Source organism: Brienomyrus brachyistius, chromosome 2 (genome assembly GCF_023856365.1).
Source record: "Brienomyrus brachyistius isolate T26 chromosome 2, BBRACH_0.4, whole genome shotgun sequence".
In the NCBI taxonomy this organism is placed as follows: domain Eukaryota; kingdom Metazoa; phylum Chordata; class Actinopteri; order Osteoglossiformes; family Mormyridae; genus Brienomyrus; species Brienomyrus brachyistius.
Genome location: NC_064534.1, coordinates 13,890,139 through 13,915,689, shown reverse-complemented (window position 1 = coordinate 13,915,689; position 25,551 = coordinate 13,890,139). Strand labels below are relative to the sequence as shown.

The 25,551-nt window shown below is 40.5% G+C and overlaps 2 protein-coding genes across 4 annotated transcripts in view; one reads left to right on the top strand and one right to left on the bottom strand.

The window, feature by feature from the left end:
* The window catches only part of tcf7l1b (transcription factor 7 like 1b), a 611,697-nt gene that overhangs the window by 125,900 nt on the left and 460,246 nt on the right, over positions 1 to 25,551 (bottom strand). The window lies entirely within an intron of this gene.
* Positions 96 to 25,551, top strand: arid5a (AT rich interactive domain 5A (MRF1-like)). Of its 2 annotated transcripts, none has more exons than XM_048980050.1 (7): positions 96 to 3,085; positions 15,932 to 16,017; positions 20,607 to 20,772; positions 20,883 to 20,935; positions 22,071 to 22,168; positions 22,403 to 22,568; positions 22,691 to 25,551. In XM_048980050.1, the coding sequence occupies exons 1-7, from the start codon at positions 3,079 to 3,081 to the stop codon at positions 23,969 to 23,971; spliced, it is 1,857 nt and encodes a 618-aa protein (XP_048836007.1). In that variant the 5' UTR covers positions 96 to 3,078; the 3' UTR covers positions 23,972 to 25,551. The 2 variants fall into 2 exon arrangements, with proteins under 2 accessions (XP_048836007.1, XP_048836008.1); XM_048980051.1 differs by lacking the exon at positions 96 to 3,085 and adding an exon at positions 11,788 to 12,036.

The following is a 25,551-nucleotide window of genomic DNA, read 5'->3' as shown; positions in this document are numbered from 1 at the left end:
TTTCAAATTATTACATTCTTGTCCACACGGCCAGGCATGCACAGTAGGATGTCGATTTATAGTTTTCCAGCTCTTGTATCCCGTGAAATTCCATGCGCTCCAGGTTTTGCTTTTCTGCAGGTGTAGTGCCTTGGTTCAGACACAAGGGGGCAATATGTCCTATTTATAAATACCCCCTCCAGCACCTGGGAAATGGTAAACATTAATAGCTCGGCTTGTGTGATATTGCATATAGCAACGTGTGAAAACACCTACATTGAGTGCAGTTTCTTCTGTTTAGAAATTTTTTTTTAAACTGCGATTAGTTCCTTTACCTTGCCTTTAAATGCAACTGTTTTTGTTCTGGATTTGTATCTTCCAGTACGCAAAATGACGGTTTTTTTGAGTAGTGCTTGGATTAGACGAGGAGGACAACCAGCAAGCTGCACTTTTTAGCTTTTGATAGTTTTATTTTTTTGGCTGTCAATGGAAACCCAACTACAAATCTCGATGCAAAGAATGAGACACAATTAAAATGGTTTCGCTAGGCTCTCTTAAGTATAGGCTTTGTTGCGTGAAACGGCACTTGGGTAACTTCTTATCCCATCGTCAGGCTTCCACTTTCGGATTCAAGTTATTCGTTTATTTTGAAAAATATTGAGGTCGCCTTGGAAATTTAAGGGAAATAGTGCGCCATCTCAGCTTTTCTGAAATACTGAGAACACACGCTGGGGGACTTCGACAGACAGCGGTTTTTTCGGACGTTGCTTACAGTTAACAGTATCGCTTTTAGTCTCAAACATGTCCTTAAACCTCATGTTTTATACGTGCTCAATAAGCAGAACATTTCCTGGAATAACAACGTCAATGCGATAACAGCAGTCTGGGGATTTTTGTTTTGTTCACCTAGGTTTCAGTTTCGAAAGAAAAGTGAGATTATTCATGTCTCCCCCTTCTTGAAAAAATACACGTTTTAAGTCTTTTTTTAATGCAGGTTGTCCGTAATTATTCTGCTCGCTTTTACCATGTTTTCTTTTGTAAATTTAAAGTGAGACTTGCTGCCAGTTGTAATGTGTGTTTTGCACAAGTACGGGAATGGGGACGTTGGTGTATACAGTTGAATTCTGTAAAAGTAAAGAATGTTGCACAGAACTATTGCAACATCCCCTCTTTATGTAACTGGTGAATGTGGTTCTCTTTTAGGCCAATTTATTGAGAATATCAACATTCTTTTGAAAGGAGAACCAAGAAATACTTGCTGGAAAATATTGCCATTTCACTTCTGCAAAAATGGTTTTGGAACTGCGTGGTTGACCTCTTCATTACACATATTGCAGCGACTGCATTTTAACTAAACCAGCTGAAGTCGCACAATATCACAAGACCCCAGATGGTGGAGACAAGAATAGCTGTGTGCTACAGATGAGCAAAATTCCCAATATTTCCTGGAATGGTGCAAGTTAAAAGAAGACAGGCCGAAAGCAGTCAGTTGTGTTGATGGACAGTATTGCTGACATCTGTCCATTTTCACTACATGTGAGCAATTATTTCAGGTTTACCTAACCACTATCGCAGCTAAAACTGAACGCAGCCAACCCCTTCCTAAGTGTGGCCTTCAGATTCCTACAGCTTCTTGCAGTTTGACTAATGCAGGCTCAATCAGTCCATCGCTCGAGGTTTGTAACAGTTGCCAGTAAAGCGAGTCTGACCAGTGTGACCTGCAGCTTATGACTGCGAGGAACTGCGAGGAGGCTGTTGAGCAGTGGCGAGTGGGGTCACCCGCTGTACTGTGGAAGAGGGCTTCCTGCATGTCATGGAAATTATGTACACTGTCACCAGAGAACATACAAAGGAAAATGTGGTCCCTTTCCTGGTAAGTGAAGAGGTCATGAAGTGAGTCAAACTGTAAATCAGATCATCTATCATTGTTTTTATCAGTATATATTTTTTTTTCTGATTTCCCCTTTGATCTATATTTTGATCACAAGATCTTTTGAAGGTAAAAATGAGAAGTGACTGGAATATGAATGGAGGGGAAAGGTAAACGGAGGAGGGCAGATGTGGATGGAGAGCGAGGAGATGTTGCATAGCAGTGGCATGTTTCACTCTAATGACTGGAAAACACCAGTGAGTGCAGAACGCGTGAATGAAGAGCAGTGAGAAACATTGCCAGGTGCTAATCGAGTGTGGATCATCTCCCAGGCCTCTGACTCAAAACCAGAAACGACGGTTTGCCTGGAATGACAAACCAGATTCATTTCTGGTTAACCATTTCATGTCTGCAGGCTGCTGACCTCAGCACGAGCTTGAAATGAATAGCTGGGAATTTTCTCTCTGCTTTTAACTCCTCTCTGCAGCTCGTCCCTTCAAAGTTTTCTTAGCTTCTACCTTGGTTGTGACTCATTGTCATTCTCGCATTCAGCCTTGGCAGATAGCCTAACGCTTTACGCTGTTCACAATCCAGAATAGTCCCAGTGATTCAGTCTGTATTATTATTTCCATTCTTCTTTCCATTTTCAGTCTTTCATAACGCTTTACTGAGAGATGCATGTGATCAAAATGTTAATGTTTGATGCTTTTAAGAAAATCTTCTACTATGATCTCTGGTAAAGAAGGAGCTGAGCCAAATGGCAAAGCTCTCGGTTTACCAGTCGATCTACGTTCCTACCCTCACCTATGGTCATGAACTGTGGGTAGTAACTGAAAGAACGAGGTCGCGAATACAAGTGGCTGAAATGGGTTTCCTCTGCAGGGTGGCTGGGCTCTCCCTTAGAGATAGGGCGAGGAGCTCGGTCATTCGGGAGGGACTCGGAGTAGAGCTGCTGCTCCTCTGCATTGAGGAGCCAGTTGAGGTGGCTCGGACATCTGGTCAGGATGCCTCCTGGACGCCTCCCTGATGAGGTGTTTCGGGCATGTCCCACTGGGAGGAGGCCCCGGGGAAGACCCAGGACACGCTGGAGAGACTATGTCTCTCGGCTGGCCTGGGAACGCCTCAGGATTCCCATGGAGGAGCTGGATGAAGTAGGCAGGGAAGGGGAAGTCTGGGTTTCCCTGCTTAAACTGCTGCCCCCGTGACCCGAACAAGAAAAGCAGCAGAGGATGGATGGTAAATGGACTGCATTTATATAGCGTTTTTCTACTCCTACGAGTAACTCAAAGCACTTTACATTTTATTCCTCACATTCACCCATCCACACACCGGTGGCGGAGGCTGCCCTGCAAGGTGTCAACCTGCTCACTGGGAGCAATTTGGGGTTCAGTGTCTTGCTCAAGGACACTTTGATGGGGTCAGGAGGAACCGAGGCTCGAACCTGCAACCTTCCAGTTGCCGAACGATAGCACTACCTCCTGCGCCACCATCATTGTGGATGATCTTGAAATGTTTTTATTTTATACCACTTCATTTTCAGTTTAGGAGTGGCATGGTAGTGCAGTGCTTAGCGCTGCTGCCTTGTGTCTCTCAGACCAGGGTTCTAGTCACATGGCTTTATGTGCTTTTTATTTTTTTTTTCTAGTTTCCTCCAGGTACCCCAGTCTCTCCTCCCCCCCAAAGTCCAAAAACATGCTGAGGTTAATTGGAGTTACCAAATTGCCCACAGGTGTGAATGGTGTGTGTGAGTGTGCTCTGGTCGGTCGGGGTTGTTCCCTGCCTTGTGTCTGTTGACTCCAGACCCCCCCGCCACCCTGAATTGCATAGGCAATAAAAAAAAATGGATTGAATGACTTTTCTATTTACATAGGGTTTGGCAAAAATTAATAATTGTGTAATGTGATTTTATGCAGCTCTCCCAAGTTAAAGGCCATTTTCTGCTGGAATATGATTTATGTAATAACTATAGGTAGCGAAGACGTGGCTCCTTTGAGTAACAGGAACTCTACACAGACTAATACCAGTACTCATGTTCTCCTCTGCCCACTCACAGATATTATGAAATAATATTGAATCTAGTCACTCATTGCCCACTCTAGAATCTAGTTAATGGCTTTTCGTTTGAGAAGAAATCAACCGAGAAGGGCAATATTTAGGTTTTTTTTGTCATCTAATCTTAGAATTTCTTCCCTTTTAAAGGCGTGTTTATATGCTGTATATTTATATGGCTTTCGAAAGATATCTAGTAAATACGGATCTGTGTACTTATTCATTACTTGTTCCTTCAGCCGTTCCTTATTGGTTTCTTCAGTTTTCACAAAAGTCTACAGAATTAACAGATGTAGTAACAAATATAGTAACTGCTTGAGAGAACATGCATCATGATTCATTAATGATGAATTTGCATGAGACCAGTCTGTAACTAAGACTTGGTTTGTGGTTAATTAATGCATGAGTTGTCACGCCTGGCTCTTCCGATCCTCGTGTGTGTGTCACGCCCCCTGATTATCCACGTGTGCTTCCCTAATCATGCCCAGCTGTATCCTGTTGTTTCGCCCTGTCTTCTCTATATCAGTCCACGTCTTGGCCTGCTGGTTGTCCGTCATTGATATTATCTGGTGTTAGTACTGTTCTGATGTCTGGTGCACCCGGTCTCCCCAATATATCCCCAGTCTACCTCGTCTTTCGCCTGCCTGCTTCGTCCTTCCCTGCCTCCTGCCTGCCAGCCTGCCCGTCTGCACCCGCGAACCGTGACATATACACGTCACATGTACACATATGACATATACACATTTGGGAAGTGTAATAGCCACCTCTATCTGCGTATATTAACGTAATACCTCTGCTGTTGGGTGCATCTCATTCAAGTCTGAATTTTGTTTTCATATTTATCAAAAATTAGCCCGGGAACTAGCTGCTAAGCTGGTGAGTTTTGAGTTTCCAAAAAGATTGGACATATATACAATAATACTATATTATTTGTGCCCCATCAAGTAAAGTGTTACCAGAAAATAATTTTCGACAGGAAAGATTCCACTATCAATATTCAATAAGAATGTTTTATTTTGTCCTGTAAGTCATAATGTTTGCACTACATCTACCGCCTTATTGCCCCAGTACAGAGTACTGGAAGAGACGTTAGGCAGATCCACAAGGATTGGTCTTCAGTTGGTTTTGCAGGAGAATATCCTGCTCAGACCTGTGAGTGCAGGTTTCATTTTCACAGCACAAATCGTCCCTTATGGGAGCTGGACCTGCAGTGTTCTCAGAAGTCAAATTCTCTGTCATGAGTGTGATCAGGGGAAAAGGCAGAATCATTCTTTTTTTTTTTTGCTTTTACAGGGGTGTTTCACCGAGATGATTTGAATCATTTTAAAGAAAGTGTGAGTGTGTGTGTGTGTGTGTGATCAGGAGAAAACACTGAATTTTATTATTATTATTTTTTGCATTAAAAAGGGTGATCGAATCATCTTACACTTTCATTATTTCCTGGGCACGTAACGTTGTTTTATGGACCTGATCATTTCTCTCTGTTTCAAGGAAGCAAAATGTAAGAGAGTGGAGGTAGTGAAAAGATTTAAAAGTGATAACTGAATGATTTTGTTGAAGATGACTTCTAAAGGAACAGCTTGAAATTTCTTGGAGCACACCATGCAAAGCCAAACATTAAATTATTAATTAAATATATGTTCAGTAAATCACTTATTTTATTAGATATGTTGATGGCTTGATTCGATTTTCTGTAAGATTTGCAAAAGTGCAAGCAGAGGCCGTAATTTCTGTTATATTGCATTTTGGTGTGGTGTGTGGAATCTTTTGACTAACCGCAAAGATACATATTGACTCATTCGGATGATGTGCTGGCTGGAGGTGAGATGTTTCATTTATGAAAGGCAGTACAAACTGCAGACAGCATACTCGTACGTAAAAAGAGCGTGAATGTGTTTATGATTTGGAAATAAATTCAAGGCTTATTTGGTGTGCTGGTCAAATTAAACTCCTTTTTGAGGGAGTTTGTTAGGTGTGGGTTTATGTTATGACCAGACTGATTCTTATCATCAATAGACACATAAACAACTGTCAGATGATAGAATTATTCCAAATTAAACATGATGTTCAACAACATCTGGATATTATTTTTGGGGAAAATACAGGGTTTGTAGTGAATATTTCCACCTTGTCCTTAAAAGCCAAAATTTGGTATGTACCCAATAAACCTCTTTAGGGTAGCACGGGTTTTCAGTGGGGAGCAATGGCCTCATGCTTATGGGGTTGCTGGTTCGATCCCTGCCCTCAGTTCTCCGTAGCTGTGGAATTTTGTGTATTCTCCCCTATTAGTGCAGGTTTCCTTCAGATTCTCCAGTTTCCCTCTTGCAGCCTGAAAACGTGCAGTTCGGTGAGTCCTGAATTTCCCATAGTGTGTGTGCGCATCGATTCTGCAAAAGGATTGAATCAAATCTGCGACGGTCCTGGCTTTGTACCCTGTGCTTCCTTGGATTTGCTCCAGGCTCACCGCTACCCAGTACCGGATACGCCATTAAGGGGCATGCATGAGCCACTTTTTCAGCAATTAAATTTTTTTGGAAGGTGAATTGTTTTAATGTGTTGCCATACAATATGTATCTGTCTTCAACAGACGAAACGATCAATCGCATGGGGATTAATGTTTTTGTTTAATTTTGCATTAGAAAGTACCTGTGAAAGATGGGCAGCCAGTTTGGCGGTTCGTTATTTTGACATTTAAAGGTTAACCGTACTTAAATGTCAGTCACTATCCGTTTCAGGCAAAGACACGGGGCCTCTCCAAATCATAGTGATCCGAAACTTCTGTCGCAAAGCCAGATTAAATGCTCTCAGAAACTACCGTCGATAGTGACATATTTTGTCCTTTTTTAACTGTAAACATATTTGACAGTTTGAGAAAAGTAAAGGGGATTTTCTCAGGTAATTTCACAGTAACAATTTCTTTAAGAGCCCAATATGTGAAAATATGAGCGGAATGAGAAATATAAAATTACTGCGATTGATTTATATCGTCCTATTCGACATGAATTATAAGATTTGTGTTTTTAAAATCCTTAATATCAGGGAAAGTATATTGCTGAGATGAGTTAAACAGTAAATTTAGTAACAAGTATAAATTTTATGTTTCCAGATGCTTCCACTTCTGTTTCATTTATAAATAATAAAATTATTTATTCATTAATTTTTCCTAAAAAGCAAAAAAAGTAAACAAATGATATTAAATGATACTGACCCTTTTGAAACCAATATGAATATCGACCAATATCAACTTAAGCAGGCTGATTGATATAGTTGTGAGTCTTTGACCTTGTAAATGCACTAATGGTGCTGCTAGCTTGTGTTCATTGCCCCCCTTCAGAAGAGCTGCCTGTTCTCTTGTCTTGTATGGGGCCCTGATGTATTAAATGTCCTGTACATAAAAAAAAGTGTCAGGTGCCAAAAATAACACAGGAAAAGAGGTTGAGAAATGACTCAAAGGGCTCATAAGAAAGAGAAAACGGGGTCAGTGGTTTATCTAAAGAGAACCTCAATATAAGACCCATATTATGTTCTGAATTTGGTGACCTGGGGTATATTTTGTACTTTGTGTTTTGTACATCGGTGATTAAAAACTGGCTGCATGGATGATAATAGTGTGATTACTTAACCAGTTGGTGGAAATGTACTCTGTACTTAAAAGGGAAATACTGTAATTACTAATGATTGTATGACATTTCTTAACTTTGTAGTGACCCGTAATGCCGAAAAAAGAGGGTCACCGGTATCCAGGAAGCTGTACAAAAATGGAGAGGAGTAGATGGTTATATAAAATGTTAGTACACAGTATAGAATATAATAAGACATTATGGAAGTAATATTTATGTGGAATGCCTGGTAAATTTTGCCAGCCCACATACATTGCAGTTGTGCAGTAAGTACTTCATATCTGCTTGAAAAAAGAGGAAAAAAAACTTTACATTAAAATGTATGCAAATTACTAGCAATAAAAATATACAGTACAAGGATTTATTTTGGTCTCCAAAAAGTTACTGATATCTTGTTGGATGCCTACAGGTGCCTTCACACAGCCGGGAACTTTTTTCCAGAACCAGGAACTTGGCCCGATTTGTAGTTCCTCAGAGGCAGTTTTTTTAGTACCTATTCCAGATTAGATACTTTTCGTTGGAACACGTACTGTAAAGGTGCCAGAAGCAGAACTGTGGGAGAAAGAGATAGAAGTAGCGGTGGGAACCTGAGCAAAGGAAATTAGTTTTGAACTTGCATTTAATTAATTGTTTAATACATTTTTGCTTGCGTCTCCATATTTCTGCATCAGGAAATTCGGTTGCAAACCAATACACTTTGGCCGACGGTGAAATTTGCTATTGGTTATTAGCGGGAGAACGTTACATCATTTTTATTTTGTGAAAAACGGATCTATACGCTGGCCAGGTTTAATGGGAAGCATGAATATTTCAGATCGTATAAGTAAAATATTAATTAAAAAAAGATGCATATATCCTCCATTGTTTCGGCGTGGCGATGTAGTTTCATATGAAATGATGTGTGAAGTTTAGCCTGCAAGTGTTTTGTGTCTCTCGATCATTCTTATTTGGCATAAGTTTCCCAGTTCCTGTTGCGTTGTCTGAAAGCCACACATGAAAGTTTCCAGGAGCTACAAAATTTCAGGTCAAGATGGCCCAGGAACTCTGAAAAACTGGGACCAGGTTCCGAAGCTGTGGTGTGAAAGTGCCGTATACGAACACATCCCTTCGGTTCCCAAGCCTGTCTTCACCCCCTCAGTTCTGTGTCACCACTCACTTAACATCATTAGTTAAAGCATTCGTTTAGGGATTGATTGACAAAAGATGGTATGCTAGTGGTGGAGCAGAAAATATACATGGGTATGTTGGGTGGTCGCTGCAAATACAGGGATGATTTTAGGGGAGGTTTTGAAATGGCTAAGCTGACACACTTTGACAGGCATAAAATATTAGTTTCAGACCAACAAGAAGATCATTTAAACGTTTTTTTCCTTTACTGCCTAGGACTTTTGCACAGTGCTTTGTATCTTCTTATACATAACATTTTAGCCATTTCACAAGTCAACATGTAATAAGACAGCACTTTCTATGTCTGCAGTCCTTGAGGCTCTGTGTGTACATATGTCAGGAGAGAAAAAGTGCTGCAGTGAAGTTCCATTTTGATGAAGCACTTCAGGCAGAAATTCGGAAGGTACGTATACTGTGGATGTGCCCCTTTTAAAGGTCACGTGTTCTCTCTTATAAAAGGCATAACTACTATTTTATCAAGTTTTGTTTCTATTCTAAAGTTAGGTTGTTTTTTTTTTTTAAAAAAAAAAAAAAACATCTTAAATACATTTTTTCTGGGTGACATTTGGGAAGTGTAATATCCACCTCTATCTGCGTATATTAACGTAATACCTCTGCTGTTAGGTGCATCTCATTCAAGTCTGTATTTTGTTTTCATATTTATCAAAAATTAGCCCTGCAACTAGCTGCTAAGCTGGTGAGTTTTGAGTTTCCAAAAAGATTGGAAAGTGTGTGTTCGTGACAGTAATGTGTGGGTTATAGGTCCAATCGGCAGCTTTGCTGGAGCATAAAGGACTTTCACTACTGAAATCTCAACTCCCGCTTTGCCTCAGACAGCCAGGGGGAATCCCCAGTTATGTGTCAACTGAATATCACAGAAGAAGGTCCTGAAAGCCAGAGAGAGGCAGAAATATCTCGCTTATTTTGCACCATACACGCTGGCTGATATGGAGGGTGATTTCGTAACATCCTTTGAGGTCTAATCTATAAAAGAACAGTTGCTTCTCTGATAAATGCAGGACCTTGAGTTCAAATGATGAAATGCAAATGCACAGATGCTGGTGATAACTATCTTTGCTGAATGTTTCAGATAATGGTGTTTTTTTTTTTTTTTTTTTTTTTTTTTTTTTAATGATGCGAATTGTACAATTTAACGTTACTGAGAAGTAAAGAAGGTAGGTCAAATTTTTTACTGAAAGCATGAGTCATATGTTATTTGATTGTCTTATGCTTCTTGCTCGTGTTCACATGTATTCAGAATCGGCATCTTTACATAAAATATAAACCACAGGGGCACATAAGCCAGTTATGTACAGTGCACCAAAAATGTTAATTTGATTCTATGTAAATACACTCTCCCAGTGCAAAATAGAAGCCAAATATGTTTTGAATAATTCTGAAGACATGTAAATGACTGCTGTCCTGCATGCGTCTGCGGGAGTTCTGTTTTTCAGTACCTATATCTCTTTTGTAATCGCTATTGCCCATATTGTTATAATATATAAAATATGCACACACACATTCATATTTACACCAACAGGAAATGTATGGCCTATGGGAAATTAAATAACAATTGAATAAATAAGTAGCTACGGATGGTCTCTTGTGTGACTTGTTTTTAGCTTGTTTTGGCTTGGTCTTTTTGCTATGCCAGCTATTCCTATTTAATTTATGTAGAGGCTGCACAAAGCATTTTGCTGCAAAGTCAAAGCAATGTGCTGAATTGTAACATAACCCCAATGGGACTGGAACATGCACGGCCGTTATTAAGTGAGATGTAGGCAGGAAGTGACACAATCAGTTCATTTGCCTGCAACTACTATTTCAAATTATATCCTTTCATTAAAAAAAAAAACCTTTATTTTCCCCACCAGCGTATTTTAGGGGAACTCTGCACCATTCAGAATGGGATGTGATACATGCAGATTTCATGAGGCACAATTTGGTGATGGTCTGTCTGTATTACTTGCAATGACTTGGCGAATGGCAAAAATGAATTTAAATATGCAGATGATCCAAATGCAAAATATTGTACACTGTATATGGCCAGATATGCAAATGCCAAGAGCATGTGGAGGGCTAGTTTGGGCCAGGATGGGCTGGGGTGAAAGCTTGCATTTGGACTAGCACTTTATGTGTATGGTTTGTTTTTTGATTATTTGGAGGTAATAAGGCTAATTCAGCTAATTGAGATTTACTTTGAACAAACGTATAATTTAAAACTGCTATATTAGTATTTTAGGCAAATATTTCAAAAATAAACATGCTCTAAATAACATTTTAATAATAAACAATTTGAGTATTTGGGCTACATATTTTCTGAATCATTCATAAACACAAATACCTCTTGTTATATACATACTGTATAAGACCTGTTGTAGTTGTAAATGAGCCTTCAGTAACGTTTTGCCTGAGAGGTTACATATGTAGATGATTTCCGGAATTTTTCCTACTCATATTTGTCTTGCGGCCTTATTGACTCAATAGCTTTGAATCTGGTTTCTTTTCATCACACGATCAAATGAGGAAAATGTGATTTTGGGAATTTCCAGTCAGAACGCCTCAGAAAACTTGAATGTTTTTGTCTATTTTTAAAGGTAGTTCCCCGAGGCCTCCGTACTGTAAACACTTCTGCATATTAGCATTTAATTTATATTTTGGTCAAAAAAGAGCAGTTATTCTAAATATTTAATAGTCTTGCATTACTATTATTCACATGAGAGTTTAAAAAGCTGTCCTTGATGTAATATTTATATTTTATGTAAATCTGCTAATTACATTTCGTTATGTTTCCTCAAATTTAAAATCCATTTGCTAAAATGTAATGTCTTTCGTCTTTGCTGATTGGGTGTTTTTTGCAATTTGTACTGCTTTTGAAAAGAATATGTGGAAAGTTGCATTTTCAGGAAATAAAAATGTATTTAATTGGACTAATATTTAGTCCAGTTGTAATTTTATTAATTTGTCTTAATATGAATTTTCCTGGTATTTGTTTCGCTTGTGTAGGTTATTATATCGTTCAGTGTAAAACAGAACATTCAGAATTTGTCTGCTCGACGGAAAACGTCCAGCATAGTACTCGGTAAGTGACGTTAAACAATTTAAAAACTCGAATTCCCACGGTACTTCACCGTTCTGGAGGGGCGTGGCCTTTGTCAGTCGTCCAATCACATGCGTTCGTGACAACGAGACTCTACCTAGCCGTATGGTTTCGAAAATGACACTTCTTATGTAGTTAACGTCAGACCGTTGTATGGAGTAATCGGAACAGTAAAGTTATGGGAGATTTAAGATTATAAAAACTAATCGATAAGAGCGATCGACGACTAAAAACGAGTATATGTGCCATGGGTAAGTTGTGTGTCTTTACTAACTGGCTAAGAAACGGGAACAAGTAAAAAAATTTTGCATTTTGTTCCTGTATACAATAGGAAACATTCTACAGCTCGCATTTACCCCTTGGTGTTAATTGTGTCAGGATCTTATGACGTATTTTGCTTGTTAATTTGCTATATTAATGTTTGATTAAGCTATTCTGTTTGGTGGCGTGTATATCAGCATTAATGGCTGTCACGCAATCAAAGTTCATTCATTGTGTTTGTTTTTGCAAGTAATAAGTTTGTATGCTGTGGTGTACGTGTTTTCCTCATTTCCATTACATTATATTTTCTGGACTTAACGAACACAACGTTGATCGTAGTCGCTGCCAACGCTTTAGTAATACATATTGCTCTAAATTCTGTGGCTGGCGCATATATTGTTATTTTAGTTGATATAATCTCATCTTTTGGGTAACTTAATGCTTTTAGGTAACTTAACTTGAGTGTCAAGCGCAGTCTTGTGATCAGCATGATATACAGTATTAATTCATGCATCGTGGCAATAGTTATTTTTCATCACAGTATTTGCACTGTGGCATCGCTTTTCTCACAGAGTGTAGAGGAAGTGGTAAAAGCTACGAAGCACAACATGTTCAGCTAAATTTACTGGCTTCTGATCACTGTCACTGCATCTGTTTTGCGGACTGGTGTGGAGCAGTGGCATTACTGCGGGTTATTAACTCTAAAAATGATCGAAATACCGGGAAAATACTCCTAATGATAAATGGTGCGCGACGCGATTTAATGACAGCTGACAGCATTCACAGTTTATTTGTATAGCTCAAGATTATTTTAAATTGCTTCCTCATTTTGCAATTTCTGTAATGCATATTATTGATAATTACTGAAACAATTTCAGTGTGTTGCCTGCGGTTATAAGTCACATATTGTCGAAACTGAGCATACAGCCCTCTGATCTTCAAGTACTTTTTACTGTATGGGTAATTATTTGTAGGTTAACTCTTGAATAGGTAGATAGCTAGGTAAATAAATTACCGTCATTGTTTGTCTATTTTTATTTATTTATTTATTTATTTATTTTATTTTATTTAATTTATTATTATTTTCGTCAGTGGTTAAGTGAGATGCCTGTACTTGTTCAGTACTGGATCACCCACTGGTAATAATCTCACATTCGTTTTGCTAGGTAAGCCTAGTTAGCAGTATGCTTCTGTGATTTATTGTAATTCAGTGTTTATGAATGTTTAAATGAATGAATTTAAATGAAACCATCGCGATTGATTTCTTAAAAATACAGCAGCATGTCTTACAGTGAATGTAGCAAAGACCTCAACAACTCGCCGCAACACAGGAAATGGTTAATCTCAAGAGTAGATCCTCTGGCGTTTGCAGTCAATGATCTCATTATTGGTGGCGGTGTGAATGTGAAGTTTGCAAAAAGGAAGTGCATTGTTATTTTCATGGGGGTGCATGATGTGCGGTGGCATGATTAAAGTTGCAAATGATTATGATGGTATTCCGCAGACGCGAAGTGCCCGCTTTGCATCCCATAGGATGAAGTTCGACAGGCCAGTCTGAGTACCAGAATATTAAGCTGTGAAACTGTTAGAAATATGAATTCGTGAGTTATTTCACAGTCTATGGAGAAAGGCGCCTTTTATACATATGAAGCTATGTGTATTAATATAAAAACATAGCTAAGCTATGCATTCACTGTGTCCGGCCTGTGTTTATTATTTTATTAATTCATTTTTATTTACTTAATTTAATTTATTTATTTATTTATTTTTTTGGGGGGGGGAGGTTGAAGAAAATGTACGTACTGCAAAATGTCTCTGTCTTTGCCCTAGAAAATATATGAGGTTTGCCGACGTGCCAATATGGCTCTAGGGCACCACCTTCAGATGCTTTATTTTGTTGCCTCTTACAGGACTTCCAGTGACCCTGAAATGCAGTTTTACACTTTTCACATTTCCAAGTAATTTGGAGAGTTATTCATTATCTTTTATCTGTTGCATTTTTTCCACATTGCTCTATCCATTGCGAGAAAATTATTCCATAAGTTTGATTCGTCTAATCACAAAGAAGACTGAATTTGAAACATTTCTTTGTCAGTTGCTGTAAGCTATATATTACTTGTCACATTCAAATAATTCCCAGGGTCACAGTTTCACAATCATCGCAATCTATGTTTATCTTCTAATAACTCCAAGGTTTCATGGTAAACTGAGGTTTTGAAACCAGAATTGGGCGTGAGGCTTTGCTTTAATTAGAAATGTATCACAATCGAAACGTGTTTTTTTTTTTTTTTTAAAGGCATCATTGTTTGTCAGATGACGAATAGGGAATACATGTAGTGGGTGTTTGAGGTATTGATGCAATACATATGACTTCCTGAGTACACAAATTCTGCTCTTTATCAAATGTATCGGAACAAAACTGATTCTTCGTGATGCGAAGCTGCATGTAATGAAAGTGCGTTTTGCATGTTGGACGGTTACCATTTGGTATTGAACAAAATTTCGTTAGTGTACCTAAAATTCCAGTTTAACGGCAAACGATGAAAACAACCAGTTGTGTTCATAGTCCTTCACATGTAAAAGTTGTAGTTATTAACTTTGGTTATGGTGTGTTGTGTGTGCTTTCTGTTGTCGAATATAATATTACCAGGTGAGGAACTCAGGAGCTATGCACGGAATTCTACCCGAAATAATCTATTTATTAATATGTATTTGCATTGGTTAGTAACATTAACGTTTCTTTTTCTTTTTTCATATTTAAAATCTATATGTGAGGAATAAAGTCTCCCCACTCCGAGTCTACCCCACTGTGTTAATTGAACGGATTGCATTGTTCAGGCACAATTGACTGGGCTAACTGAATTATTAATTTAATTTGTGTTAGCATTTCATGAACCAAAACTTTTTTTTTTCTCCGTTCCCACACATTGATCTGTAACATTATCACCATAATGATCTAAGGAGCTTAGTGGATGCAGCCTCCATAAGCTTTTTACAAAAAAAGCCGATGATCCTTTTATCAAGAGGCAGCCTGATGAGAAAATCGGTAGGCCGTACGTACAACGCAGGGGCTGACAACCGCCGTCAAATGCAGTACTTTGTTGAAGCTCCTGCTTCTTCTTTTTTAGTGCCATTCGTATTTACTGTAATCCCCTCTTGTAAGAAAAGGACACCGCATAACTTTCAGTAGACTTTCACAGAGGAAGTACGTGGTGATGCCATACGCTAACTGTGGTTTTATATTAGAGCTGCTTTTATAAACGTTTTTGGGAGTGGGCAGACTCATTTCTTAGAAAACTGCAGTTTATCGGATTTTGTGCATTTAATTCTGTTTTGGGAATGACCTGGTTATCTTATCAGACGCGCTCCTCCATTCCAGTTATTCAGTTGCCTGGCACCTGTCAACCGGAAGCACTTGCAGTTTATTTACTGTATTGTTGTCGTCAGAAAATTGCGATTCTTGTGGGTGTATTTGTGTTTAGGCGTATCTGAGAGGTTTGTGAGAGGAGCATTTTTTTTTTTGTCTTTGCAAGACTGAGTACCTCCCTAGAACAATTTCTGAGTGATGTGGGGAAAGTGAGATAAATCAACAGCGACACTTAACATTTCCATTTGCTTCTAGACATAATCTTATTGCAGTTTTTGATCTGAAATCTATATGCTTTTTTTTTTCGTTTTATTTCTTACTTTGATCTTATTTCAATGCAATTTAATTTGGGTTGTTGGCCCAACACAACTTTGTACTGGATAAGCAGATGAGTGTATGACCTTAAGGACGCTAAGTGTAGCTAGCATTAGCTAGGATTCCCAGCTCTCCTGTGACTCCTTACTGATATCCGTGTGATTTTTTTATTATTATTATTATTCTTTTGGTCCTGGATGCAGTATCATCACCCAGAAGTGTGCAGGAGAAAAGACAAGACCAGGCTGAAGTGGATACAGACGTCAAGAGCAGTACGTCACCAACCCAGGTAACATCAGGACTGTCTCTGCTGCCACTTGCTGAACTCCACCCGACCAAAATATTTCATACAGCACTCACCGGTTGACACATTGTGTTTCCAGGACGCCTGACTGCTGTGATCTGTTCCAGTAATTTGCCATGCTTTCTTCTCATGGCTGAGTAATCTCACATGCCATTTCACTCATCAGCTTCTTTGCACTGGCAGATATTTCTGGGGAGAGACTGTGACACTGAAATTTGGCATAAATGTGTTTAATACGGATACAGCAACTGACATCTCTCGCCGTTTGGCTGTTTGCGAAACAAACGTATTGGAGATATTTTCACAGTACTGGTTGAAGTATGAAGTATAGTTTGAATGTTCAGTGAAGATTGGGTGACTTGTGTCATTCATGTGTTTGTTTTTCATTTTATTTTTATCAGTGTACATTTGTCTCACATTCCAACATTACCAAGACAGCATGAGGCCCAATGAATTTTAAGAAGCTAAAAAGGACACCTTGCATGATCATGTCACATTGTACAAAATTACTTTTTAATATCAAATTGTAATCAATGACATTTCAGTTTAGTCTTTCATTAATTATAATTATTTAATGTTATTAATTTGATTGTTAATTTTCTTCTGAATTAATTTTTGATAGCTTGATTAATGATTCTCATAAAGATCGTGAAACCTTGACATAAGCAGAATCCCTCTCTTATTGTTCATTGAGGGTCAGTTTCAATGAAGTGCTGGAAATTGTGGGATCAGCGATATAAGACCCTTGAACTGGGATTGTTTCATCCAGAGTATTATCTTTGCTGTAACTGCTGTAAGGGAATTGACCACTTAAGTGCCTGAATAGAACTTGCCCCGGACTGCATCGCTATATTTACTTCTTGCTTTATTGTCTGACTTGTAGGCGGTCTGTATATGATGGGCTTATTTGGTGCAGACGGTTTCTGTTGGAGGTTTTTCCACAACAACTGAGTGTAGGTAGGAGGCCACATATGCACGGGTTTATTATGAAGAACTTCAGGTCACGGTTCACCTAACAATAGCCCAAATAGCAGGAAAATTATGTCTCATTTATACAGAAATCTGTGAGAGAGTTTTAAATGAAGATGCAGAAAGGCATCAAATTAATATGCTGTGTAAATACAACTCTGGGGAAAAAAAACTAACAGACCACTGTAAAATTCTTAGTTTCACTCATTTCTCTATTTATGGGTGTGCTTCTGTGTAAAATATCCAATCTCACTGATGAAGGGCTTCTTCCTTGCTTTTTGGGACTTCAGTCCTGCTTCTAGGAGCCCGTTACTAATAATTGTCCTAGCAGTGCACTTCACACCTGCACTTAACATTGTCATCCTCCGATTCATTGTCAGTTGCTAGTCATCTCTGATATTAGACAGTCACTTCCGCCTTTCTACCTGGCTGGATTTTTGGTCATTCCCAGTGTCTCCTGTTTCACATTGTTCTTATCTACTGCTGTCTTAGAAAGTTTGAGCCTGGAAGGAACCTGCCTCTTAGCATAGCCTTCTGCCAGCAGAACCAAGATTAAACTACCATTTAAAAATGCATATTTAAAAATAAATATTAATTAAATATAATTCTTAAATATATATTTTTTGCACAGCTGTATAGAGCTTAACTGGAAATTTGAATTTGTAATGGAAGTCTTTCGAGATACTGTTAATTACTAACAATGTCAGACTCATAAAACTCCAGCTTACAGAAGTCTACCTCTGAATTCAGTATGTATGCGTATTTATGTTCAGATGAACAGAAAGTGATGGAGTTCCAGTCCCCAACAGACTTCTGGTAATTTTGCGTTGAAAAAAAGAGAGAGAGCAGAGATGAGATGCATCAAATTTCCAAGACCAAGCCGTCATATGAAAGCCCAGTGGTTTCTGTGGTGAGAGTTAGCCAAGCGATAGCATCAGCCCAGCACGCCACTGACAATCATAGTGAGACCACGTTATCAACATGTTGACACGAATGCTCCTACGCACTTTTCCGAAATTCATCTATGGTGGAAATTTACATAGGATGTTTACTGACGCTTTTTTCACAACAAAACTCGTACAGTAGCTGAGAACGTGGTCTGGGAAAATGGTGTGCAGGTTGACTCGGGTGTCGCCTGCCTTTTTGTGCGTAAGACCGGCGTCAGACACACATTAATCATGGTAATGTTTTTCCTTTTGTACTAATCACTTCATCGTTATGGACCAACTACAATGGTTTAGGGATAAACTATGCTTTAAATATGTTATATGCCAAAACAGCTAATATTTTAACACGCTGAGTCTCGAAAAATTTAAATTTTTGACAATGAAGCTTTTTTTTTTTTACCTTTATAGGTTTGTGTTTTGAGAACTGTCTAAGTTGTGTGTGAAGCACTTGCCAGGTCATTGTGTGCTTCGCAATATTGCCTGTGTATACATTCCAGTACCACTCAACAACCCACTCATTTTGAGACCACTAATGAAATGAGATTGTCTGCTTTATCAGAGTTTTACTTTTAATCACCATATTGAAGTGAGCTTTCAGTGTTGGCTTTCTTCTTTCTTAGAATTTTGTCTTTCACTCTGAAGCGCCTTTTCTCCATTGCCATCGGCACACCCATTTCCCTTTCTGTGGTTTTGTTAAGCTCTCAGCCTGTCCTCCAGGGACATCTACCACATAAATTATGTTTGTTATAAATATGATTATAATGTATGGGTATCCTCAAAATATATTTTACTGTGTTTTGAGAGAACGGCTTCAATTCTTCCAGTTTTCCATACGCCTGGTGATGGAGGAGGCAAGAGCTTGTTGAGGATCTGAAAGTGTGTTGAGGATCAGCATCCATGGAGGGTTCACTGCAGACGGCAGAGAAGGCCGCGGCCGAGTAGACGTTCGCTGGTGACTCAGACGAGGCCAGAGACAGGATTGGGGCTCGTGGCTTCACTATGATTCAGAGCAGGGGCTCCGCTTCTCGGAACCATCGCCTTGGAGAGGAACTCGATTCAGTGTGAAACTGCCGTCTGGTGATGCTGCCGCTGAAGCTGAGCCCCGGAGAGAGCGTGAACAGGGACGGACAAAAACCCCGAGAGACAAAGAACAAAAGAGTGAGGCACACAGTGTGTCACACAAGCACATGCATGTAAAGCTGTGCCAGGTTGGGGGAGTGTCAGCGTGCTTTCCCAACAGCCTACTTTTTGTGAAAATATTGATTCGGAAAATGTAGCGGTTTAGCTATGGTTGATTTTTACCCACAAAGTATAGTTCAATGACCATGTATTTAGTATAGTGTAGTATATTATAGTATAGCATAGTATAGTATAGTCATGCAATTTGCAGAAGAAGCGTACGGGCTTCCCAGTTTCATTTCAGCCCTGCATCTCTCTAATCTAATAATTGGGCACAGTACATATTTACATCAGGAAATATTTCTCCTGCAAATTGTGATGCTGTGTGACGGTCCTGTCTGTTTGGAGGGGATTCACATTCGGGTTTGCTTGCCTTGCAGCCACGGTCAGCAGGATTTACTGCTAAAAAAAAGAACAACTTTTAAGTGTTTTTTGTTAAATCAGATATAAGACAAGTTGTTGTCAAGGATGTTGTGGGCACATTCTGCAGTGTCCCTTGGGGGAATCCTGCCGTGCCAAATATCTATCCCACACTGTTACTTACAGGTTTGCTTAAATGCTGATTAGCCCAGCTGTGTGGAGGTGACCTTGCCTGTCAGCTGGAGATGGTAAACCTGCTGCAATATCTTCACTGTTATTCCATCCATCCATCCATTTTCCAACCCGCTTATCCTACTGGGTCACGGGGGGGCTGTTATTCCTTAATGGTCATTTTGTTTGAGCATAGCCTAAAGAGGTGTGGCTGTCATGTGTTCCTGTTTTTATTCCTTATATTTTGGAAGACAGATAAGGAGTCATGTTACTGGTTTACATTATCAGGAGATTGACAGTGTAACACAGCTCACTGTAAATGTTCTTTAGAGCCTAGAGCTCTTTTGAAAGGGCAGCTTGGAGCAGCTGTGTGCTGAAATTACTTGAGCCTGTAGGATCATACTGAAGTTAACAAGCATCAATTTCCCAGACTGCTCTGTTTTAATGCCTGGAAAAAAAAGAACTCATATGTGTTTCTACAAGTGTAAGAGATTTGGTGTGAACGAGGTCTCTTTTCTTTCCTATTTCATCTGGATGTGAAACTGAAATTGAGGTTTTCGATGACAAATTTCAGCAGCCCTCATGGTTGCTCTGAGTTTCATTGGCTCATATTTTCTGTCGGCATATTGTACTCCAGGTCGGAAATTCACCACTTGCACAGAAAGAGCCCGGTGGATGATGGTCTGTGCTGTACAAGGCACAGGATACAGTCACAATGTAAAACTGAACTGTACACCAGGCCCACGGCGTAGCGTTGGGGTGGCCTTTGCGATTAGGCGTTTGCAGTAAGTTTAAAATGTAGTGAAAATAAGAGCATTAGTAAAAAGACAAATGAGTGACACAGAACTGACACATTTCAGTAAGTTGTCTGCGTTAGACTATCGCATCGGGCATTTCCAGCCCCCGGAAGCGATGGAGGTTTGATGCCTTGGCTGTTTCCGTTGACAGCACAGCCTGGAAATGGAGATGTCTGGTCCCGTCGATGACGGGGAGGACGGCACTGGAACTGGAGAGTTGGAGATGGAGGAGAAGACATTTTTGGCCAGTTTGTACCGCTTCATGGAGGAGAGAAGCACGCCCATAGAGAGGATACCACATTTGGGCTTCAAGCAGAGTGAGTTTATGAACACGCTTTGCATGTGCTGTTCATATTTCATCAGATACTCAAAGCAAATGGTGTCCCTGATATGCCGCTTCAGCTTATCTTATGCCTCTTCTGTGCAGTTAACCTCTGGAGGATCTACAAAGCTGTGGACAAGCTCGGGGGTTATGACTCTGTGAGTACCACTATGCCATAAATCGATATGAACAACTAGAATTTCCTGCATCCCTCTCCACAGGTTATTCTCGGGAGCAGTTTTATATTGCTAGGTTTGGCACACAGCCAGACAGGAAATGTTCAATTAAAACAATGGCCTGTTCTGTTCAAGCGTCATAGTGGACAGTGAAAATAAACACACAAAAAAAGATGACAGGCAAGCGTAAACCGATTGGTTCCACGGTAATTTACAGGTCAGCCGGCTCATGTGTGAAGGTGAAGTTCTGCTGAGCAGCAGAAAACCGCAGTTCTAAATATACCAGTGCTTGCAGATGGAAAACTTTATACAGGGCATCTGGGCGACCATGTCTAAAGGTTCATGAGAAAAGAGATGTTTACATCCTACCTAAGGTGGTAGCTGTGGGGTAAACGGCCCAAAACAGGCGCTCAACTGACCACCAAATCTAAGGCGGTGAAGCAGGATATGCGCATGATTTATAAAGGTGCTTGGGAGGGGCGTCTGGGCTAAGCGGCATAGCGATGTGAAAGAAGCCGATATGCCGCACCAACTTGTTGACAGTGACCGTTAGTCTTGTACCACAACAATGAGAAGGGAGCCATCTTCAGTTTCCACTCTGCCGACTTCCTGCGTCCTCATTGCTCTTTCAAAGATAGGCAGGGAGCAGGTCTTTCTGCTGTGTGTCTGAAGTGGCTTTAAAATGGCGTTCATTAGAGGTCAATTCAACGAATTTAGTATGCCAAGCATTAGTGCAAACAGAGGCTCTTTTTTCACAGTTTCCCCCTTTATTTCTGAAGCGAAATGTGCTTCAAATCAACTGTGACTTAAAGTAGAGTCTTGCGTGAAAAGAAGGTCACAGAGAAAACTGGGAAGTTTAACTTGTATAAAATTGCTTCTCTAGAGTAAGTTAGTGCACCATATACTACATATACATGTACTAACTTAGGGAGCCACTCCACCGAAAAATAACGGGTTGTACAGCAGCATAGACAGGGAACTGCTGACTACGTAAAGGCGAGGGTCCCGGTTCGTTAATATCTGTCTAAACGTAGGTAAGTGTAGCATGCTGACTAGGGCAGCGTGTGCCTGTGTTTCTCAGTCTGAATGTGGCTGACACCGCCCCTTCCTTCTCCAGGTAACCGCCCGGAGACTTTGGAAAAATGTCTATGATGAGCTGGGGGGCAGCCCAGGCAGTACCAGTGCCGCCACCTGCACCCGCAGGCACTATGAGAAGTACGCAGCTCACCCCTGCTACCCCTGCCTGTCCCACCTTCCCTTGTTCCAAATACTATGGTTGAACAAACATACCATGGACTGTTTGCCTTGAAGTGTTTTTTTGGTCTCTTAATTTTCTGAGGTTATGATACATTTTTAAGGCCTTTAGCAGGCCACATTCAACATGATTAAGCCCTGGTCTTCCCTAGCATGCCTCTCATTCTGTTGTTTTCATTCTTTTGTCCCTGACAGGCTGGTGCTGCCCTTTGAGAGACAGCTGAGGGGGGAGGAGGACAAGCCGCTGCCCCCAGCTAAACCACGAAAACAGTACAAAAAGAGCCCAGACAGCAAGAACAGCAAAGCTGAGGGCAGGAAGAAGAGGAACCAGTTAGAGCCTGAGAGCCAGCTGGGTGCTGAGGTAGGACGCATGATATTGTAGTTCTTTTACTAGACGTTGTTCTGAGTATCTGCCACACTCTTACTAATGATAATTGCGAGTATTATGAGAGTAACTTCCATCTATGCTCCCCAAATGTCCAGGAGAAGTCTGAGGATGATGTGCACTGCGAAGCAGGGATGTGCACCCACCCTGTTGCCTGGACCCTACCAGCTGACCGGCCGCAGTCTGACCTCTGCGGCCCACAGATGGGGCTGGCCACAATGAAAGACAAATCTGCTACTGCCTGCCCAGTCTCGCAGCTGGGCAGTGGGCTGTTTCCCAGCATGCAGTCATCAGGTGGCGAGGTGATCTCTCCGCTAGAGAAGAAGAAACGCATGGCCCAAGCCAGCCTCGGCCTTTCCAAGCTAAGCCACAGTCCGGAGAAAGATAGCGGGGAGAGGCCCTCTGTGATCCACTGTGCTCAGTCCCCAGGTCTTCCCCGCTCTGACAGGCCCCATGGCTCCTCTGAAGCGTCCCCCGTTCCTCAATCATCTCCCTCCACGTCTCGCAGCTCCTCACCCTGTTCTGTGTCGTCCGACGACTGCCAGGCCATCCTGGACAGTACCACTTGTGTGCAAAACCTTGTATCTCAAACTCCATCTTCCTATGTAGGTAATTTCACCTCTGTCTCCTACACCGGTGGAGTTTACAAGCCTGTGACCTGTTATCCCAATGTTAAGGATGCAGCTGGCTACCTTAGGCATCGCAGAGACTTTCTGCAGGTCGAGGCAGAAGGGGTCAAGGGGCAAAGAGCTGATTCATCCTGGAGTCCAAATTGCAAGGGAGAGGACATAAACCCTCTCCTCAAACCCCACCAGACATCATCTTCTAACTCCAGTTCTGCAGGATACAAGCCTAACTGGATCCCAACCATGTCTAACTTCACTAAAGTTCATCCAAAGACTCTACCACCAAGACCTTTTCAGCCAGGCTACAAACTTCCCCAAAACCTCAAGAGACCAGCTATGGATGAGATGACTGCTTATGGGAAGAAACTGCAGCAGGTCCCCCCACTGTATCAGGGAGATCTAAAGGAAAAGTTCAAGCCAAGCCTGCCTAAACCTCTCCCTACCCAGCATCCCCTCTTCCATTCCCATGCCAGCATGGAAATACCATACTGCCTTCCATCCTATGGAAAGACAAGATCTATTTCAGGCCACCAACTCAAAGGCCTACAGTTGCCCCCCTTGTTTGTACCCACGCAGTTGACTCTTCCCGCCACCCAGCCAAACTCTGTGTATCACCGCATCGTGGCTGGAGCTGCCTACTCTGTTCCATTAGAAGCTGTGCGTCCCTATCCCTATCCGTTACCAATCTGGCAACCCCAAGTTGGGTACACCATTGCTGGCTTACATCCACAGTACCCCAACACTAAGCTGTGACGCAAACAGTGATTGAGTTACAGCTGTGTCTTGATTGTATCCTGCATGACTGACAGAGGTGGGATGGGGCTCCATCGTGCAGATCAACACCCCCCCGCTATCTAGATGCAGGGGCTGACCTCAGAGTTTGGCCGGATGCCAGAGTATAGGCCCTGATTCAGGTAGTTGTCTCAGCATTAGGGGGTGTACAGGTGTGGATTAAGCACACCGGTTCTGGAAAAGGTGCCCATAACGTAATAGACTGAAACATTGTTAAATGAGAGACCTCATTGCAGGATAATCTCCAGTGGTTACATTCTCAAATGTTTTAGATTAGCATTTCACTCAGGATTCGGATTCGTCTTACCAGTGTTCAGAGTTGGAGAACACATGCAATGTATTATATGGGAAGCGGACACTTGAAAATTGTGAATGAGCAGCTCTTCGCCAAAATAAGCATCTAATTCATCATAATAGCAAGAACTGTTGATTAATTAAACCTTTTTTTAAATCCAGTAGGCCAGTATGTGTCCCGTAAGCATATGACTGGTTGAATTACGACAATGATAGTGTTGTTGTATAACACCTCTTATTGTCTCCGATGGGCTTTGTTATCATGTGAACAATACAAAAATGACTTCATCCTTGCAAACTCTATACACTACAGCTGGACTGTTTTCTGCGTACTGGATTATTGGACTACATTTGGTGGTGTAAAACAATAGAGAGCGGCTGTGAGAAAATAATATGAATTTATACTCCCTGTTTCCAAAAAATGAAATTTTTATTTCAACTGTTAGCTGAAAAATTGCTTCCATTTAGACATTGGATGTGTTTCTCATGTACAATGAGAACTTGGAAATATAGATTACCTAATGCATGAAAGGTTTTGCATGAAAATTTTCAGCAATGGATAAAGTACTCTGCTCCCCATATATGACTGCACAACTCATTCATGTCAAACATAGGTGTATTGTGGAGATAATTTTTTTGGAAATTTCCATAGACACTCTTCACTGAACTGCCAAATGTCATGGCTACCTATGATATTAACTGTTGTATTTATAGTCTTGTTTCAACTTTTAGCTAGATGCGACAAAGTTATGTTGTTTGTTTGTTTTTTGAATTGTTTTGGAATATCTCTAAAATAGGTACTGCTGCCATTCAGTTTCAGTGAAAAGTGTTTGTGAATGTGGGAGTGGAAATTTAGAACTTTCAGCGTACCCCGTGACGCGGACATCAGAAGGGAACGTAAATAGCTGTGTCCTGGTTAGGGCTCCCCTCTGTGGCAACAGCGAGTATTACACATAGATTGACCTCAGAGAAGTTCATCTGCCTTTGACTATGCAAATTATTACCCGATGTTGCAAAAATGGGGTTATTACTGAAGACATGTTCTGAAAGATGTATACATCCGCATGAATGAATCCAGCATATAAGTCTTCCAGCAAAATGACTTGCACTTGCTTGTTTGACAGTTTACGGTTTATGTTATAAGTTTAGTAAATTCACAGATTACATTTATTGTATTCAGTCTGCAACAGAAACAAACTTGTGTATTTTTGTACTAATTAAAATAAAATGTATAAAACCCAATATAA

Excerpts from the sequence above, each read along its gene's own strand:
- arid5a (XM_048980050.1), top strand. Across the intron at positions 16,018-20,606 it reads GCAGTACGTCACCAACCCAG|CACAGCCTGGAAATGGAGAT; the intron begins GTAACATCAGGA and ends TTCCGTTGACAG. Across the intron at positions 20,936-22,070 it reads AGCTCGGGGGTTATGACTCT|GTAACCGCCCGGAGACTTTG; the intron begins GTGAGTACCACT and ends TTCCTTCTCCAG.